At 40.8% G+C, this 21,009-nt stretch overlaps 1 protein-coding gene across 25 annotated transcripts in view; it reads right to left on the reverse strand.

Moving 5' to 3' along the window:
- Positions 1 to 21,009, reverse strand: part of KALRN (kalirin RhoGEF kinase) — an 809,955-nt gene that overhangs the window by 325,561 nt on the left and 463,385 nt on the right. For all 25 annotated transcript variants that reach the window (XM_055128078.1, XM_055128085.1, XM_055128081.1 and 22 more), the window contains exons 14-15: positions 12,091 to 12,286; positions 2,892 to 3,058 (exon numbers count right to left, since the gene is read on the reverse strand). In XM_055128078.1, coding sequence (XP_054984053.1) covers positions 2,892 to 3,058; positions 12,091 to 12,286 — 363 coding nt within the window. The remainder of the gene's footprint in view (positions 1 to 2,891; positions 3,059 to 12,090; positions 12,287 to 21,009) is intronic.

Genomic DNA, 21,009 nt, shown 5'->3' on the forward strand with positions numbered 1-21,009 from the left:
CAGACGGGTCCCTAAAGAAAACCTTAGGCTGACAAGGAAAACAAGTCTGTCTAATGAGGCATGGTAGCATGCATCTGTCCCTTGTCACCTCAAAAACACACTGTCTGTTGCAAAGCCCGTGACATGTTTTGTAGTCAGCTGGAGCAGTTGTACTCCTATTTGAGTTGCACCCCATTTTAGTTCACTCGAGAAGAAGTTCATTCACATTTACTAAAAAATTCATTCCTCATGTTCTTCATGAAATAATGCTGGGAGTGGATCAGTTATTAGCTAAGCCTGCATGATCTTGTGGAGACCACCTGACAACAGTATTGCCCCAGCTCTGTCACCTATACAGCATTTACACTTGTAGGATAAACAATTTAATTTTGGTCAAGAAAACAGTGTAGATTCTACTATTTTTGTGGTGACAAAAAGAAATAAAAATTTTAAACTGGAGGGGTGAAGCAAAATCACATTACTCATTTTGAGGTCAAGTAGGAATATTCTTCCTGTATCTGATTTGTCCACCGGCTCATTCTTGCCACTTTCCACTGGTGGAAACAACCTTGTATGAACTCACATGACCTTTTGGTCCCTGACCAAGCAGGCAGGGGCCACCCCTCTTCTCAGATGCCCAATATTATGCTCTGCTAGAGAGTTTCTCTCTGCTTCTTCTAGAACCGGCAGACAAACTGTAGGACCTTGGATATGAGGTTCATAACTCAAGTTTCAGTTAAGTGGTCCTGAACACTACTCATACGGTACCTCAGTTCCCTCACACATAAGTAAATAGAGGGTCAGGAAGAGAGTTTCAAAGGTTGGCTTGCATGCCTTGTATATATGAGGGTCCCAGTTTGAGCAGTATTACATGGCTGCTATGAACTGCTGGTTACATTTCGCTGGCTCTGAGCTCCTCAAGGCCCCAACCACAAGAACCAAGGGCCAGCATATCACTAAATGACCCCTGAGCACTGCTCAGGAGCCCTCCACACCCAAAGGATAATACCATTCCTCACAATTCTATTCTAAAATGATATAAGTGAGAAAGCACCTCTAATCTAAAAGTATTGTTATTACTGCCAGGAGTTCTAGGACTTGTCTACACTGCTCTGTGATTTCCTAGTAGGATTCCTAACATGTCTCTACTAGGAAAAACAAGTATCTCTAGAGGTTCAGGTACGATCCAAGTATACTTAAAAAAACCACCTCAAGAGAGGTGTGGTGCTGGAATTTTTATGCATAAAACTCTCCCATTAACAGTATTGCAAACCATGGTGCCTAAAATTAAAAACAAAACAAAACACCAGGCTGGCAGTGCTGTGCAGTGACTTTGCTTGGCACAGGAATATTGCCTGCCCGGAGAGGTGGGTCTTTAGCACAGCCTGTGTGGGCTCTGGCTGAACACTGACTGGAAGAGAAGGGAAGCAGACAAGATAGCCTTTCTCACGATAATAATCACAATTTAGGGCCAGAGCAATAATACAATCAGTAGGATGGTTGTCTTGCACACAGCCGCCCCGGGTTCAATCTCCGGTATTCTGCATGGTCTCCCAAGAACTGTCCGGATTAAGCCAGGAGCATTGTCATATGTTGCCCAATCACCTCCAAAACTTAAAATTTAATAATTACAGTAACAAAGGCAAAGTCATTAGCAAGAAATACTCTGAATGTAAGGGAACAAGCAATAATTAGTTCAAGTATGATGCTTTGTTCCCGATGCTAAATTAACAGAGTTAACTAAGACAGTGTAACAGACATCTATATAAAGAAAGGATTAAAGAGGAAGAGGATTCTCTGCTCAGGCTGGTCCCCTGCTGAGAAGGATAGGAAGGGTGACTTGGGAGAGTCAGGAGAGCAAGGAGCAGCACAGGCCTGTGTGTGGGGGAGGCAGCAACATGCTCTCTGGCCTCTCTGTGACCTTTACCTGGGGCCTCCTGCAAAATAAGTATTACAATATGTCAGGTAATATCTGCCTGTGAGAATAGGAAAACTGGTAGGGAGTTGGTGTGAAAGGTACCTAGTATTCAAAAACTTCAACTATTTGTATTTCTTCAACCCACTTGCTTAACAGGAAACACCCATTTATCATGCTAATAACTAAAGCTCACTCTGTATATAAATAAACTCAAACAATGTGCCATTGGTCAATAAGTGGAGGTCCCTACAGACATGGGTACATCTTGAACAAAATGGTTAAGTAATGCCTCATAGACAGGACTTTTTTCATTTTAAAAATTAATTTCAGGGACCAAAGCAATAGTACAGCATGTAGGGCACTTGCCTTTCACACTGGCACTCCTTATGGTCTCCTGAGCATTGCCAGGAATTATCCCTGAGTACAGAACCAGGAGTATGCCCTGAGTACTGCCTGATGTGGCCCCAAAACAAAACAAACAAAACAAAAACTTCAATATGGCAACATTTTCTTATAATGATCACACTCATTGAAAAGAATGATGGTAACTGCTACCACTTACTGCCTCACCTGAGAGTCAGGTGCTGTCCAAGGTACACAGGTTCCCCCAGATCAATCAGCATGACTGAACCCTGAACTATGTTGATAAAGGATTTGTATTTCTCATGAACTGTTTTCCAGGGTTGAGGACAGACAGAAAGAGAATAGAACAGTGACTGAGAAAAAGGTTGCGGAAGCTCTGAGAGGTTCTCCTCGGAGTGTAATGTAAGAGAGAAATTAGGATGAGTAGTCTGAGTCATTGTACATTAGATTATCTGTTAAATCCAATAAGTAGCAGACTAGCTTTCAGAAAGTAATACAATCGCGTTCAGACTTACCTATTGGTTCCATGAGGATGATGCCTATTACTATATGCTTGATGTCCTCTAGGTCTAAGCCCAGTGGGGCGGGGCTGCTTGGAAGCTCTCACTGAGGGGGGGAGGAGCAAGCTCACCTGTTTGACCTCAGCCTGGAGGTGCCGCAGTTGGAGGCACTGCTCAAGTCGCTTATGGGTCTGCTCTGCATTGAGTTCCAATTCATGCTGCTTCTCATGGAGGAACTCCAATAGCTCTTGTACCTGGGCTGCCAGATCAATGTCTTTCTCACATATTAACTCAATTCCTGGTTTAAACAAAAGGCAAACAATTAAAACCCAGATGGTACTGTAGACACTACATTTCCTTCAATATATAAATGAAAGTTGAGATTTGGAAATAGCCACTATCAGCACCTGCCTTCTCAAGCCTCAGGATTACAATGAGAAATATAACAAAACCAAAAAGACCTTGCCAGGATCTTCTTTCAAGCTAGATTTCATTTAGTCGGTTAGATGCTCTCATATATTAGTATCCAATTCAGGCAAGCATACCTGAAGCATATACCCCTGCTATATCACAGGAGTACTGAGTACTGACAATGAAAAAAACTATCACCTTAAGTTGAGTCCACACAAGGAGAGACAGATTACCATCCTTCCACAGATTCAAAACAATTAGTAAGTCCAGTGAGTCATTGACAAGGGTACCCACTGCTTATGGATATACATCATGAATAAACTACCAAATCTCTGTCCTAGGACGAGAACCTGCTTTAGTGTCCATTTATCAAACTGCGGCTCCATTTTTATCTACCTCCCTCCACGTCTCCCTGTCCTTTTGACAGACTCACGTGCAGATGCACACATCATTTCTCATCACCAAGCCAAAGCAAAGAGACTTCCTGTGTTTGGTAGCTACTTAAACTTGACTCAGCACCTGGCTCTCAAAATAATGAAATGGTACGTATACTAGCTTTGTGTAAGTTTTGAGTCAATCCTGATCTGGGGCAAGTTAGCTTACCTCTCAGTAGCTTCATTTTCTTCATATATAAATTAAGATAGAATTGCACCTGCCCACATATCCATAAGCTACATGCCTCTGAAGCTTAGTCAGACATTCAATAAAACAATGCATGTGAAGCATGCTCACAAAACAAAACAAACATGGATCTTTGTTCCTTGCTCTCATGCCTTCCTGGTCCCTCTTATACCTTCAACTTTTTGCCTTCTTACTTTTATGCCTCTTGGTTCTTGTCTATGTCCAACCCAATACAAGTCATTAATTATTATTGTTTACCTATTTCTGATTTGACTTTATGTATTTTTTTTCTTTTTGGCTGCCCCTGGTGTTTCTCAGGCATTACTCCTGGCTCTGTACTCAGGAATTATTCCTGGCAGGGGATCATATGGGATGCTGAGGATTGAACCCAGGTCAGCCATGGGCAAAACAAATGCCCAAATTGTTGTACTATTGCTCTGGCCTTCAACCTTGCTGAGATATTTAGCTTTGGAAAAATCCTAACTGAGGATTACCTGCATCCTTTTAATCCCAGATTTTACCTTAGCTTTACAGCTTATTTTTGTCCAAATTCTCTCATTGGCCTCTAATCCTATCATCCATGGCCTTGTGAATATAATGAAGACACCCTGTCTCAGAGACTGACAAATAGAGACCTAAGCAATAATGCAGTTCAGACTCAAAAGTCTAGTAGATATATCACTGAAGGGTATGTGTATCCATGCAGAGCAGTCCCAGGGGAGCCACCCAGTCTCAGTGCATGGCTAGCTAAAAATAAGTCCCTCTTGGAGGCTTCCCCATCACTCTGACTCATGCTGCCAGAAATCTACCAGTGTCGCCAACAACACACCTGTGATACAGTCGGGGGCGTGCAGGGAAAGTCTGTACATGCTAAGAGAAAGTTATTTTTAAAGGTAAAAATAGTGCTTTATATAAGGGCAATATGGGAGAGTGGGATAGATTTTTTGGTGTCACATGGTAATAATTTCAGTATCTTTTCATGTTTATTTTTTCTGTAAGTTTCATAATTCCAAGTTCTAGCTCCTGAAATATCTGTGGGAGACAGAAAAAAGAACGGCTTGTTCTTTTGGCAGCCAACTCCCTCTAGTTACTATTTTCAATTACCAAGGGGGACAAGGTAGAACATCTCCTTGATTGAAATGAAAAATAAGACATACAAAATTTCTATCTCTAGAGTACTTGGCCTAGTAGACCTTTGGCCCCTGTATTCATTCTCCAGAAAAGTAATTTAAGATTCATCTACAGAAGTAGATAGAAGCTCTTCCCTGATTCTCTCCATAATTAGGTTTTTTTGTTAAAAATAATTCATTTTCATGCTGCATGCATTTCTGGTGTTTAGCACTCTGGCTTGGACAAAGTGTCTCTCTATAGGGAAGTCCTGGTTTATCCCTACCAAATCATATGTAAATGGCCTCTCTAAGTCTGGTAACTCATCAGTGGGGCTAGCCACCTGCATTGAATTACATCCAGAACTGGCTTTCAGATGAGTCTTCATTTTTATTTTCTCCTTTGATATTGTTTTATGTGAGAGGGATACAGGGAAAAATGGGTCAAAACAATGCTTCCTGTGCCTCCTTCAATAGTAACCACTTTATAGACAGAGTGAATGAGAGAAATGCATCCAGATTAATAGAAACATACCCCTCTCCCACCGCTCCCAAACACAGTGATATGAGTTCCAGCTAAAATCCATCAACTGGTAAATATCCATCAACAGCAAATAGAGTTTGCTTGTGCTAACATTATAGCTTTCAGTATAATCATAGGCCTGTCTTCCTTAAAGGCACTCAGAACTGGAACAAGACATTACTATTCTTTCCATCAAGTAGAAAAATATATTCCAATTAACATAGTTGTCAGTCTCTTGAAAGTTGAATTGAGGTTTCTTTTTGATGTGCCCCTACATGTCCTGTAGCCACCTCTCTATCAGAGCACTTCCACCAAGGCTGGGTCCCGATTACCCTGTTCCCTACAGTGTCCTGTACCCACCCCTCTATCAATCAGATAATTTCCACTGAGGTCAGCTCCCGATTAACTTGTTCTCACAGGAATACAGGGTCCTCTGATGCGAGGGACACATCTGACTTATGTCTCTTGGCTTCTTCAGAACACCTGTATGGCTTGACTTAAGGGATCAAAGAACACCTATAGTGAACACAGGCCCACTGCAGGGAAGAGCCCAGATCAGGGGCTATGGAGGAAAGCACCCAAGGGCTTGGGAAAACAGTAGGCACAACTGGACTCATGCTTTGCAACCTGCCAATAGTTAGTGTCTTGGTTCTGAGTCCTCTCTGGACCTGGTTAGAACAGATATCCCAACACAATGTCTCAGGTATTGTGATAACAAGAAGAAAAGGTCCATCCAGCACTAGGCATTTAGAGGACTCAAAAATAAGCATTTTCAATGTATCCTGTTCCTTGAGAAAATTGTTTAGTATTCACTGTTGATTACAGATAGACTGTTGGGTGCGTTGCATACATACCATCAGGATTTTATGTTCTTGCTCAAGTCTATCATGAGAAATTATGGTGGTTTGTAGGCTACTAGACTAGTGCTCTCAACTTTGGCTCACATTAGATTTACCTAATGAACTTTTCATAATCACCATATCCTGGTCACACCCCAGACAAAGAACATCTATGTGGGTAACTCCCGGGTATTAGAAGATACCTTAAGAAATTCCCAGGGTGAATCCAACATGGAACCATGACAAGAACCCACTGGATATAACAGTACAATGTCTAGCAATTCTGGGACAGAGATTCTTAACCTACACACAGTAGAATGTACCACCCTACTTATGACTCAAGACAACTGCTAATAAAAAATATTTTTCTATCCTTTATCTGCTACATCCACACTATCATGTCAACTCTTCCAGAGGACAGCTGACTGTGGTTTAGGGAGGCATTTCACATGCTTTTTCTACTATGCCCTCCTTCTCCCTTCTGACATTATTTCCTTCCTGTGGCCCTCAGTCCTACCAGATAGTCCCCAGTCTTGTGCCATGGCCAACCATACACATTATTTTTTCACTTGTAGCCTCCTTGGAACACTCAGGGGACCTACAAGAGTCATACGGTCCCCTATTGAGAAATGCTGATTGAGGGTAAAATTTAGGCATCCCTGGGTATGCTGTCCACACTTGTAAAATTTGTGTGTTCTATAAATAACTGTATCTTTCTCAGATAGAAAACATCTTATGTTGCCTTTTATCCACCCACTCCCCTCTTCAAGTCACTTTCTCAATATATTCAGTTCAGAAATAACTGTTCTAAAATCAGATTTTTATTTATTTATTATTCTTTAATTGAAATACCATGAGATAGTTACAAGCTTTCATGTTTGGGTTACAATCATATAATAATCAAACACCCATTCCACCACCAGGGCACATTCCCCACCACCAAAAGAGAGGGGATCACTAAGAAAATGATGGCTGGAGGAATCAGTCAGGAAAAAAGAATCAGGTTTTTAGATCAGTAGTCTCAACCTTGGATGTACATCAGAATCACCGGGGAAGTTAAAAATACCCATACTAATTAAGAATCCCAGAGGGGTGGGCCCAGACCTTGGTATTTCTGAGAAGTTCAGGAATTGATGCTAAATGTGCATCCAGGTTGAGAATCACTGTTGTGCATGGAAGATTTATTCCCCTCTTTTCAGCCTCCACTAGAAATGCATTCCTATTAATCTTAGAGTAGCTTCCATATTGGAAAAACACAGGCCTGGCCTCTCTTTTTATGACACAAGTAAGATTATTTGTAGCCCATTATTTTCACCTACATCTGTTCCACCCACAATGATGCTTACTCTTGATTAATTCAGCAAACATTATTATTGAAAACATGCTATGTGCAAGACTGAACCACTCTACTGGGTGCTGGGAATGGAAACAGAAGGAAGAGTCATGTCCTCATGCTGCTGAAGCCACAGGATCCCATACAACCTCAACAAAATGTAGTAGCGCTAGAAAACCAGTGTCACATTTGAAAGTGATTGAGCTTTAGTAACCTTTGGCATGCCATATAGGATCCCACTGTATCCTCACCCCTGTGTGGAAGGTAGTATTTATCTCCTACTTTGGGGCGACACTTGGCAGGGGCTGGGGGGTGATTCTGGCAGTTCTGAATAGGGAGGGGGATATGGTTCTGGGAATGGGCTCCTGGGCTCCTGAATGCAAAGCATACACTCTGCCCATTTAACACCTCCTTGGCCCTGTGTGGTAGATATTCTGATTGCCATTTTCCAGAGGAAGGCAAGATTGGAGAAACTGCATAACAGGCTCAAGGACAATTAGTCAGAGGTGTGGCCAGGATTCTAACACAGGCAGTCTTCTGACTTGCCTGTACTCTTAACTTCTCTGTTCCAAAAACAGTGACCTTATAAATCCTAGTTTAAGGAATTCTTTTCTTTTTTTTTTGATTTTTGGGTCACACCCGGCCATGCTCAGAGGTTACTCCTGGCTCATGCACTCAGGAGTTACTCCTGGCGGTGCTCGGGGAACCATATGGGATGCTGGGAATCGAACCCGGGTCGGCTGCATGCAAGGCAAATGCCCTACCCGCTGTACTATTGCTCCAGCCCAAGAAATTATTTTCAAGTGCTCTGACTGGCTCTATATAGGAACAGCAAATTTTAAGCATCATTGCCACATGCTTCCAAGAAATCTTATATAAAACCTTATGTAAGAGATGAGGACTCACAACCTTGTCTTATCCCTCAGTCGTGGGTAAGAGCCATAAGGTCTGCTGTCATAAGGGAGGGGTTGTGGAGAAGTGAAAATTAATCAAGGAATGTGACAAGTGGAGGGGATACACCCACCACATTTTAGAGAACTAAATCTGAAGAGAAAGGAAAGAGCCCCCCCACAGTCAGACACTGAGTTCGGAACTGAAATTTATTTTTGTTATTGGAGTTTAAGTAACATGTTTACAATAGTGTCAGCACTTAAGGTTTTGCTGAAGTTACTGCACTTTCACCACTAACAAAGTGCTCAAGACCCTCCACTGCCGTTCCCATTTGTTGTTCCCACGACCCTCCATTCAGATCCTCATGAATAGGAAGTGTCCAGTTCCACTTCCTTTCACTACCCCTTCTCCACACTGGAACTGGACTTAACATAGCCTTGGCACTTTCCTGCACTTGACTTTTTCCAGAAAAAACCCTGCATCTCTCCACTATAAATAACACAACAATGAGGAGAGAACAATGCATAAATGAAGAATTTGTCCCTCTTTTGCTATCTATTCAAAAGAGGGCTGTTGACTCAACCAAAGGCTTTTTCTTTGGCTACATCAGAGGGATTTGGCAGCACCTGGTTCAGTATTACAAACTCCACACCTGAAAACAAACATAAGGAAAATCTCTCTATCTGTTTACTCTAGTCAAATCAAAGCCTAATGCCCTTAATTTAGTTCAGAGGGCTAAATACCAACTGCAATCTTGGTTTTTCTGTTAATTTTGTAAGTATTTAGGTCAAATACAACTCACCAGATACATATCGTGAATGCCCAAGTCATTTACTGCTTTAGTGTGATGGCCAGCATCCCTCGACCACTTCGGGGCAAGGGCCACCTTGGCCCACCCACCAGCTATAGTGTGACCCACCCTCCTCCCTTCTTAGCCAGAGATGAGGAAAAAGCCTCTGTGCAGGACGTGGCGTCCAGCAGCAGCAGACAGGGACTGAGAGTTCCTGAGACCTCCGGACTCATTCCCATGAAGTCTCATGTGTCGTGCCAGACGGAGGAGCGAGCTGTAGAAGGATCAGGGGAACAGCCAGTTCTAGTGGAGAGGGCTGAAGAGGCCAATCAAGCCTCTTTGTCAAAGCTCATATCCAGAACAGGATACTGTGGGGGTGGGCGGCCCATCTGCCTGCGGTGCTTCCACCCACTCAGCCCTCATGGTTAAGGTGGCCGCCAAGCACAGCCAACCCTCCTGTCACAAACCATCTTCAAAGACTGCCAGCTCCCAGAAGTCTTTCTGTTACCATGGATACCTGATTTTGTGACAGAGGTGGGGGTGGGCTAGTCCCAAATCCAAACCTGGGCCTCAACGCTGCAGTCTTCTAGCAGACAAGTTTTACCTCCTGGACTGAGGGATAGAGGGGGAGCATTGCTGCAGGAGTCAGCCCCAGCCTCTCTCCGAGGCACTGTCTGCACCCCCTCTTGGCAATTAGGAGCAGCATGAGGGAAAGCCATAGGGAAATGCCCTGAGTCCAGACATGGCTCTCTGTCACAGAGAAAGGATGAGCTCCCCTTCCCCTTCCTTAACAAGAAATTGAAGAAGAAGAGGCCAGGACCAAGAAGGCTGCTCCTTGAACTTCGGTGTGCACATGATTCACCCGGAGGAGGTTTCATTAGAATGTAGATTCAGGCTCCTAAGTTTGGCTAAGTTCTGGGATTCTGTATTTTTTTCCCAACAAACTCTCAACCAGTGCTGCTTGTCAGAGGTCCACAATCTAAGCAGGCTCTGGAGGAGCAGACTTTGTGTTCACAGCATCAAAGCACCTAGAAAGTTTGTTGAAACAGATCTTGGTCCCCAACCCTAGAGAGTCTAGTGGCAGGTCCTAGGAATGGCCCTTGAATTTACTTGTAAGATGTTCTCGGGTAATACTGACATGGATGCTGACCACATCATATATATCAACTGTTGTTATTTAACCACCCTGGTGAACAGCAGTGGGTTTCAGACCTGGCTACACAGGGGAATCACTTGTGCAGGAAGCTTTTTGCTATTTGCCCAATTCCCACGCAGAGAAAGTCAGATGGAGTTCAGCTATACTTGATCATATTTATTTTTTATTTTGTAATATACCTGAGAGTGCTCAGGTATTGCTCTTGGTTCTGTGCTAAGGGATCACTCCTGGTGGTGCTCTGGAGAACTTATGTGGTGCCAGGGTGAGCTGGGTACAAGGCCAAGTGCCTTAGTCTCTTTGTACCATTTCTCCAATCCACTTTATCAATTTTAAGAGAGACCCTAGCCAGATGATAATTGGAATGACCCTTCTTGGAATCTGCAGAGCATTACCTGAATATTCCAAACAACCCTGGGAAGCTGTAACACAAATTTAAACATAAGAAAAGATTAAGCCGATCAAAATGAAGACAATTAGGATCCTCTAGTTAGAAGTAAAGTTCTTAAGTTGGAGAGTTCGTACCAGGGTTAAGGCTCTTGCCTTGCATAGGGCCGATCCCTGGTACTGTATGTTCCCTAACAGTGACTCCAAGCCCTGTGGGTTGTGGCCCCAATCTTCTGTACCCTCCAAAATAGAAGTGAAATTTCTTTAAAACTGGCGTTTACTCATTCAGGCAAGCCAACTGTGATCACTAAAGTCTTCCTGAGACTCTCATGATTTTAAATGTCTTTCTTAACCAATAGGAATGTCCAAGTGTGCAATTTTCAACCAGTGGTATGCAGGTTTAAAATGATGAAAACCACCACTTTAATAGGTTACTTACCTGAGCTCATACCTGCCTCCTTCTGGAAGGTGGGGGTAGGGGGTAGGAGATAAATGGTAATGGGGTGGCTTTGGATGTGGGAACCTGGTTTCAAGACTCTATTGGTATGTACCCCAAGTGTAAATAAATTTTTTTCTGGACTTTAGACCATGGACTGGCTAGGGTTCTCTTCTGTTCTAAGAATAAAAACTACTTTGATGAACTGTAGTGGAAAGTTTGTTGTATATTGATCCTGAGCACAAAAAGAAACCAAATTGGGTTAACAGCCATGGCTGATATATATTTTTTGAGAACTTATAAAATTTTATGACCTTACAGTACTCTTTACTCACAGCTAGACTAGTGATAAAAATCTGAGGACTCTCTACATAAACTGGAAACCCGGAGTTAGCCACATCCGAGGATGGGGGACAGAGCAGAAGGTAGTGAGGCTGGGGCAGAGGAGTGGGGATTAGCTCCAGGTGGGGTCTACACACGTGAACACAAATTGTATGGCTAGATGACTACCTTTGAGACCCACCTGGATTGTTTTTCCAGGTCACATTGTAACATTTAAAATTTTTCAGTCTGGCCTAACTCCTACCACTGGTCTTTTTATTCTTTCCACAATCTGAGAAACCCATTTTCCAAAAATACCTGATCCTAGCTTGGCAGTTGTAGACAACTTATTTATTTATGTTTTAATGATTCAGTTTGTTTTTCTTTAAAATGAGAGAAAAAATGTTTTGTCTCTGATAGAAATAAAGAATGAATAGAGTGAAAATTCTCTTGCCGTCAAGCAGGGGTCCTCATTTCTCACTGTAACCTGCAGGGGCAAGGTGGGGACGGGGGTCCTACCTGAGGCCTGCACCTCCATAATGTACTGGTGCAGGTCCTGGCCTTGCTGGATCACCTCGAATGTCATGTTGTTCATGGCTAGCTTCCGCTCTGTGTGCCGCTGCAGCCGCTGCTCCGCCAGCGTCAGGTCCTCTGTGTTGAAGTCATTCATCTGTCGAAGCAGGTCTTCATTCCAGGCATCAAGCTCTGCTGTCACCTGTGGGAGAACAACCTCAGCCTCAGGCGTCCACAGAACACTGAGTTCAAGCTCACAGATTTCTAGCCCTTGGGTCAAGTCTCCACTTTGAATCTTTTCCATACCTAAACAACACTGAAGCAACAATACTCTGCACCCAGGCTTTTAAAGGTGTTCTCTTTATGTTTCAATATTTATGGTAACAATAAAGGATAGTAGCAAATACAACAAGATGAGTGATATGTTATAGAGTTCTTGCATGCTCCATCAACTCTCTCTAACAATGACCCAGTGAGAAGGTAGTGTGGAGATCTCCAGGTCCATCCTATAGGAGAAGAAACTGAGGTTCAGACAGATTAAATGGTTTATCTAAAGTCAATTGCTGGCGAGAGCCTGCAGACAGAGCTCAGGTACACCAACTGCAGTGACTCCGTTCACTGCACCAAAACTATTTCTTGGAAAAATAACATCACTGAGAGGTCATAGGAATTAAAGCATTGAGTCTAACTCTTCAGAAGAAACCAAAAATGGGAATGGAGAAGTCAGTGAAAGGCTTAAGTATTTCATCAAGTTGGAGGTAGTGTTCATTAAACCCAGGGACCCATCTGGTTCCTAAGTTCTTATTGTGCAGGATTCTCTAACCTCTGTTACAAAGGCTGATAACTGGAAATAGAGATTAAATAGTGTAGATAGATAACACACTTTCAGAAATTCAAGATTATATTGGATAGAAAAACATCTTGATTTTAATAAAGACTGAAGTATGAAATAAATGTAAAGTTTCCCCTAATATGAATTTGCAAATAAATTATTGTTCTGTGGCTTCATTCATGTTATTTAGCTGTCACTGTCACTGTCATCCTGTTGCTCATCGATTTGTTCGAGCGGGCACCAGTAATGTCTCTCATTGAGAGACTGATTGTTACTGTTTTTGGCATATCCAATACTCTCGGTAGCTTGCCGGGCTCTCTGAGAGGGGCGGAGGAATTGAACACAGGTCAGCCGCATGAAAGGCGAACGCCCAACAGCTGTGCTATCGCTCCAGCCCCCATTATTTAGCTAGTTGACGGAAATGCTTTTTGAAAAATAGATTTTTATACACCTTTTACAGTAGCTGCAGTCATTCAAAGTTGGAATTCAAGTCCTCAACTGAATAATAACTGCATCTGATTAGATAAATGCAAATGTTTGAAATGTAGTTTTTTGAAGTTTTTTAATCTCATGCTATTCTATGGCAATCGTTTGAAGGCATATACAGCATATATTCCTTTTTTATTTTGCTTGCCCCCATGTTAAACATGCTATCTTAAGACTTATGTATGTTGTATCAATATTTCTCTTGCTACTTTTAAGCAGTATTTTAACGTATAGATGACTCACATTTGTTACCTTTGCTGATGAACTTTTAGGTTGTCTTTATTAGAATTTGGTTAAGAATAAGGCTGATGTCAAAGCTCTTATATGAGTATTTCTGTGAACACAGGTTTCTGTCTTCACTGTTATGCTGAATGCTACTGTAAGTTATGAGATAGGTATATGTTTAACATTCCAAGAAGGAATCTTACATTCTTAAAGGAATGTGTGAAAGTTAACTGATATACATGCTCACCATCATTTGGTAGGATCAGTTAAAATTAGCTACGCTAAGATATATCTTATTATGGTTTTCAGTTGCATTTTCCTTACAACTAGAGTTAACTAATTATTATGGACATATTTACCATTTAGTTTATCTACTTTTGTAGTATCTTTCAAATTCTGTGATTATTTTCAAATTCTTTTATTATTATTATTTTTAAAAGTCTTAGTATATTCTGGCTGCACATTCTTTATTGGAAAATAGACCAAGGAAAGTATGTCTATATTTTGCCTGTTTCTCTTATTTTCTAATGAGGGTAGAAAAATTTCCCTTAGAAACAAAATCATTAAAAATAAAGTATGAAGAGGAAAGTCTGCCTTTCTGTTCAATTTTAGTGTTTGTTTTATATATACTATATATAGTTTATATATACTATATATACTATACTATATATACTATATATACTATAGTATATATAAACTATATATACATAGCTGTATACAACATATAAGCATATAAGACTCAACTTTTAACAACATGTTAATAATCTCTTATAAAAGGGCTCAGTGGCTCCAGGGTGAAATACAGCAATCTTCACTCACTTTCCTCTAATGAAATTTTTTGGATAATTTTTAGCAGATTATTCATAACGCAATACAAAATAAATTATTTAGATATGCTTTGGGGGCAAGGTTTGAGGATTGGGGTGAAAACACTTGAAATATGGTGTTGGGTAGGCATAATGGTGGTGGGATTGGTGTTGGAATATTAAATGCAACAACTTATTGTGAACAACTTTGTAAAAATAAAATAAAATTTTAAAAATTAAATTAAAAAAACCCGGAGCTTATGTTTCATTAAAGAGTAAACCCAGTTTCCCATTCTCATCTCATGTTGTGTTACCTGAACCAGTTGGCCAATTTTTTTCACTAGTCTTTCTTTGGCCCAATAGCCTTGAAATACCATGTTTCTTCTTCTAGTCTGCTCAAGTTCTCACCATTATTTGAAGAAAACCTGGGGACTGAGATATTATAGGAGGTAGGGTACTTGCTTTGCATACAGCTACTTTGGCCATAACCCAGTTTTGATTCCTAGGACCACATATAAATTCCCAAGAACTGCCAGGAGTGATCCGTCAGCACAGAGCCAGAAGTAATCTCTGAGCATAGCTGAACATGGCCAAAACCTCTCATCATCCCCAATCTCCCCAATAAATGAAAAATAAACTTCTGGCAAAAAGAGCTTCCTGACACCCCAGACCCAAATGTTTTTCTCTGACTTATCCAGTAACACAGAACATGGACTAGTTTGCCAGTACAAAGATAAAGCAGTGAGAAAAATATATGTGTGATGGAATTTGGTGATTTTAATTCATTTATAAAAGAAAGTTGGAAGAATTTGTGCAGGGCAAAAACTAGGGCCTCAACCAAATGAATGAAACAGGAGTGCAAGTTCTCCAAAGCTCCCAATCAACTATTTCGCTTTCTCATTCCACACAATTAGCTTTGTCTCAGATCCTGGCCCACTCCACTCTTGGTTTCAGTAGTTTTGATCTCCCTTGCTCTCCTGAATTTAATTATAGGTGAGGATATGATGACCCCCTTTGAGAGATATATTGGCGATATTTCTACTCTAACAACTCTCTACTCTAGAGCCATGACCATAAGGAACAGCAGAGAAGAAGCTAGACAAGAAATTCAGAACTAAGAGCAGTGGGCTCTTGGTTCTTAGTTCTTAGGAAGGCTTACTGAAAGATGAAACTCTCGTGTTTCCTGCTAGATAAGATTCACTATATCCAGTATCACACAACCAAAACTGATCCAGGGATTTGCCAGATTGGGGTCTGTGCCTGAAGAGAAGCCCCTCCATCAGTTTCTCCATAGAATCTAGTATGTAGCAGTGTAGCACTGTTGTCCTGTTGTTCATTGATTTGCTCGAGCAGGCACCAGTAATGTCTCCATTGTGAGACTTGTTGTTACTGTTTTTGGCAATTCAAATATGGCATGGGGAGCTTGCTAGGTTCTGCTGTGCAGGCGGGATATTCTCGGTAGCCTGCTGGGCTCTCAGAGAGGGATGGAAAAATTGAACCTGGGTCAGCCATATGCAAGGCAAATGCCCTACCCGCTGCAGAAAAGTAGAATCTAGTATACTAAAAGAATACTTGAGTTTGTCATCTTCAAATGTTTTATCATACCTAGATCCTTTGATTTCAACTTAACTCCATATTATTGTTTGTAAAGTTGGATATTCCACTGATTTATCCTTTTTTTTTTTTTTGGTTTGTTTTCAGATCATTTTAGGTACTGATGATCAGGGTGAAAAAGATGATCACAGCTGAAGATATTTTACTCTGCATTGTGCATTTATAACAGATGGTGTGATACACATTTAACTTAAAAATTTAATATCCACAGTAACCCTGAGGGAACCAAGGCATAAGATTATGCCTTATAGTGGCATCACCCTCCCCCTGGCTGCAGAGCTGAGCATTCAACTACGAGGTCCAGTGGTGCTTTACCAAAAAAGCTGAGCCAAGAACTCATTTCTGGGGGCAGCCTGTTTGTCATTTCTCTCACTTCAGTGACATGTCACTTTAACGTTCCCTTGTATTTAACTTCCAGAAAAACAACAGCAATTTCATAATAATTACATGGCCTTTATTTCACATAAATCTTTTAAATTGTGTTATTAGAATCAAATATCTGTGTATATTTGTATATGCATAAACATACAAATACACATATTTATATATGTACATGTAATTTACCCTTGCAAAGATACATAGTTGTTCTTAATAGTTTGGTCATTTCAAAACTTTAATTAGCTCTGCCAATTTTCCCAGGATAAAGGTAATATTCACCTATCTAGAAAGGAGTGGTCCCTCTGGGACCTTTGTTATGGCCAGGAGACACATATGTAATCTAGCTTTGCTTCTGGGGGGTGACTAAAGCTTCAGCAAAGACAAGAATGAAGTGCTTTTTAAGTGGATGGGATTTCTCACTGCAAAAGCAGATGCCCCTGCTTCTTATGACACGAGTGAACAATAAGGGATCCCCTGAGTGATTTCTATGACTCATGCACATGCAGATAAATATAACAGAGGAGAACAAATAGGATATTTAATTTTAAAATATAGAATCAAATATGTGTATGTGTATGCACACATACATATATGTTGTGAGTAATAACGACAATGCAGGTATTATTTATTAGTTATCAGGAATCTTGCTAAAAATGTGTTGACTCATCAAATCCTCAAAATACCCTATAGGCTAGGCATTGTTATTATAATTCAATTCTCAGTAAATTAAATAACCAAATTGCTTAAGGTCACACAATTAATCACTGTATCACTGTCAACCCGTTGTTCATCAATTTACTTGAGTGGGCACCAGAAACGTCTCTATTACACTCAACCCTTAGATTTTTAGCAGCTTTTCCTTACTCATCTTTCTCAAAGGACTGGAGGCTCTTTCAGGGTCAGGGGAATGAGACCTATTGCTACCATTTTTGGCATACTGAATACGCCATAGGTAGCTTGCCAGGCTCTGCCGTGCGGGTGGGATACTTGTTCTCCGAGAGATATGTATATATCTGTTACTGTATTGGGGATATAAATACACCATGGGGAGCTTGTCAGGCTTCCTGAGCGGGTAACAGACTCTCAGTAGCTTGTTAGGTTCTCCAAGAGGGAGAACTAGGCTATTAGATGTCACACGGCTGCAATGCTTCCGGGAGCTTGGTTTTATAGTCTCTGGATGTTGGCTGTTGATGGGACTACACGGTGGGGGGGCAGTTTCTGGATGTGACTGCCTAGCTACTGGAAAATGGGGGATCTGGGTAAAGAGGCCCAGTCCCAATCCGAGCAACTTTGGAGATCTCAGCCCAGGATCCCGCACACCTGGGTTCCTCTGCCGGTTCCTTCACAATTAACAGAATTAATAAATAGGCTTTAAGCCTAGGAAGTGTACATCAAATTACTGCCAACTCAATGACTGCATTATTACCGCTCAACAAGGCAGCTATGCGTATGGATATATGTATACAGACTTATGTAGTATGTTTCATGCTCTAAGGTCCAATTCTACTCCTATTAATAGTGGAAGGGAATGGTTCAAAGCATTGTATTGTGGTGAGATATTCTGAAATATATGGACTATCAATGGCAAAAATAAGCATATTTCATTTTAATGTTATAAATTTTACAAAGATGAAAAGAGTGAGAGAAAAACATTTCCCATTTAAAGTGGCAAATTAGGAAAGGAAAACATGTTAAAAGGTTTCATTTAAGTATCTTAAAAAATAAAGAGGTTCATTTAGGGGCCAGAGCAATAGTACAGTGTGAAAGGTGCTTGCCTTACATGCTGCCAAACTGGGTTTGATCAACATCATCCCATATGGTTCTCCGAGCACTGCCAGGAGTAATTTCTAAGTGCAGATCCAGGAGTAACCCCTGAGCATTGCTGGATGTGGCCCCCAAACAAACCATGAAAGATTCATTTATTGGAAGCATATTGAAATCACAATCTAGACCTTTTCCAGGAGCAGCACCTAGTAAAGGCAACTGATGAAGCCATGCAGAGGGCTCTGCTGCCTGGCTGCACTGGGGGAGTGCCCATGTCCTGGGCGTGCCTTGCCTAGGGGGTGCATATGCAGACTGGGCAGCTCAGAGCTCCTGGAACAGACGGTGATCAAGAGGGTTAGTTATCTGGAAACCATGTCACATCCAGCAGGACGCAAATAAACTGGGGAAATATTAATGCAGAGAACAAAATGCTGATAATAGAGAACTAGTCATGGAGTTTTTAGAGTCAGAGAAGACATATAATCTCAACATTTTTCAGATAAAGGGAAAAAGAGGCCTCAGATGAACAAGTTCAAATATTTTTTAGCCTGCCAAAAAAGAGACAGATATGCTCTGTTTTTTTTTATATAGCAGAAATAGGACCAAAGGGAGAGGTTGTAATTTTTGGTTTAACACAGTAATGAAAACCCTGAATTCTTTTTTTCCTTTAAATTTCTGCTTCTGAGCACTAGAGGCTACTATAATATCCTACATGGATGCCAAAACATGAGCCCAACAGTAAGATACAATCAGCTTCCTTTTGTTGAGGCAGAATTTTTATTTTGGAGGTTATTATTATTATTTTTCTCTCAGCATTAGTCTGGCTTTAACTTGTTGTAAAAGCCCCTTAGGCATATATTTGGCTATTCCATTCTTTACTCAGTATAATCACTCAGGGTTAATTTTTAGTGTATTGAGCAAACTATGATCATAATTATAGTTAGTGACTTGAAAGAAAGACCATGACTGTGTTCAAGTTTTCATAAAGTTGTATAGAAGATTCTTGAAGAAATTCCTAGGAATTTCCTACAGGGGTATGCCTACCCAGAGGCCTACTCAAGATTATCCACTGGTAACACAGAGAACAATTTTCACTACATAAATAGGCATGTGTGTGTATATGTCATATACATATATTTTATCGAACAGGTATAAAGCAAATCGCATTTTCCCAGACTCCCAGTACTGGACTGATGCTGTAGTGCAATCCTAGCCACGTGAAGGATGGTGTGGTAGGAGGAGGCTTCTTGGGGAAATGATAGCTTAACAAGCAGCAAACTGACTCATTGTGTGGTTCTCAGAAAATCTCAAACTACTGTGCCTTTGCCCATTTGATAGACTTACTGATTATTCATGGGCTGGAGCGATAGCACAGCGGGAAGGTTGTTTGCCTTGCATGTGGTTGACCCAATCTTGGTTCGATTCCTCAGTCCCTCTCGGAGAGCCCGGCAAGCTACCAAGAGTATCCCGCCCACACCTAGAAAGCTCCCCCTGGCATATTTGATATGCTCAAAACAGTAACAAGTCTCACAATGGAGACGTTACTGGTGCCCACTTGAACAAATCGATGAGAAACGGGATGACAGTGATACAGTGATACTGATTATTCACCTCTAACCAAATAAATCTTAAAAAAAAAGATAAGTGACTTAGTGAATTGCCAGCAAATGAATGGAAGTTTGATGGCAATATTGATCATAAAAACACAAGAGAAATTTGAACACTCTGTTAGTCATATTATGAAAGAAAAACCAATGAAAATCTAATAAAAAATGTCAAGAAACCAGGTCCCCCCCAAATGGAAATGATTAAGAAGACAACTTGAAATACAGAACCATAATTTTTAATAAAAAAGCTAACCCCCCTAAGGGCACACTGAGTTTTGAGATTATTAGTTATAGTAGAACACATATATAATTTACAACACACATATGTGGGGGTTGCAAGTTCAAAAATCTTTAATGAAGAGAGTGTAAAATCAAAAGGTCCTGGAGACCACTAGACTATTCTTGATTCTATAATTTTCAAAATTTTGTTTTTGGGCCACACCTGGAAGTGCTGAGGGGTTACTCCTGACTCTGTGCAAGGCAAACACATAACCCCTATACTTTCTTTTCAGCCCCTAAAAATAATTTGTATTTCTTTTGAATCATTCCAGTTGTAGAAAAATCTGAAAAACATGCAAACCTTCTAAAACAAGAAAAAAGTATATATTTTTAGTATTAAAAAATAAAAATGATTCATATTTAGTTATTATGTCAACCATTTCATATAAAATGTCTTTCCTACAGTGCGGTTAAGCCTACAGGAAAAGTTTATAGTTTACAGTACATGTTCAACTCTGAGTGACTTTGAGTGAAAATCTGTCAGGAATGTAGTCCTGGTTCTGAAATTTTGCTGAATACATTTGGGATAAGATTCACCCTTAGTAGGGGTAACCAATGACCTCATGCACAGTTATACTGCATTCCTGACTAAAATGAGCAACGCATGCATTATCTTAATTTTTTAATTAATTACTCCAGAAACTCATACATTATCTTAATTTTTAATTAATTAGTTCATCTGAGCCATTAGTGATATGGATAAAGAGTCACACTTGCATCCCCCAAATGATAGGAGAGAGGTCTGCTCTGGCTTTCCGTAATCCCTAAAAATTCGAAGTATGTCCTTCCATAGGGGAAGGAAACTACAGCTATGGGTCCTATAACGGTAGTCCCTGGTCTGGCTTCTGTCAGCTCTAGCATGTTTCTCTTTACAGAAAACCACCCTCAGTTCACACTCTGAATCTTCTGCAGCAACTTGCTCTTCGTCCCCATA

Source organism: Sorex araneus, chromosome 2 (assembly GCF_027595985.1).
Source record: "Sorex araneus isolate mSorAra2 chromosome 2, mSorAra2.pri, whole genome shotgun sequence".
NCBI classification, from domain to species: Eukaryota; Metazoa; Chordata; class Mammalia; order Eulipotyphla; family Soricidae; genus Sorex; species Sorex araneus.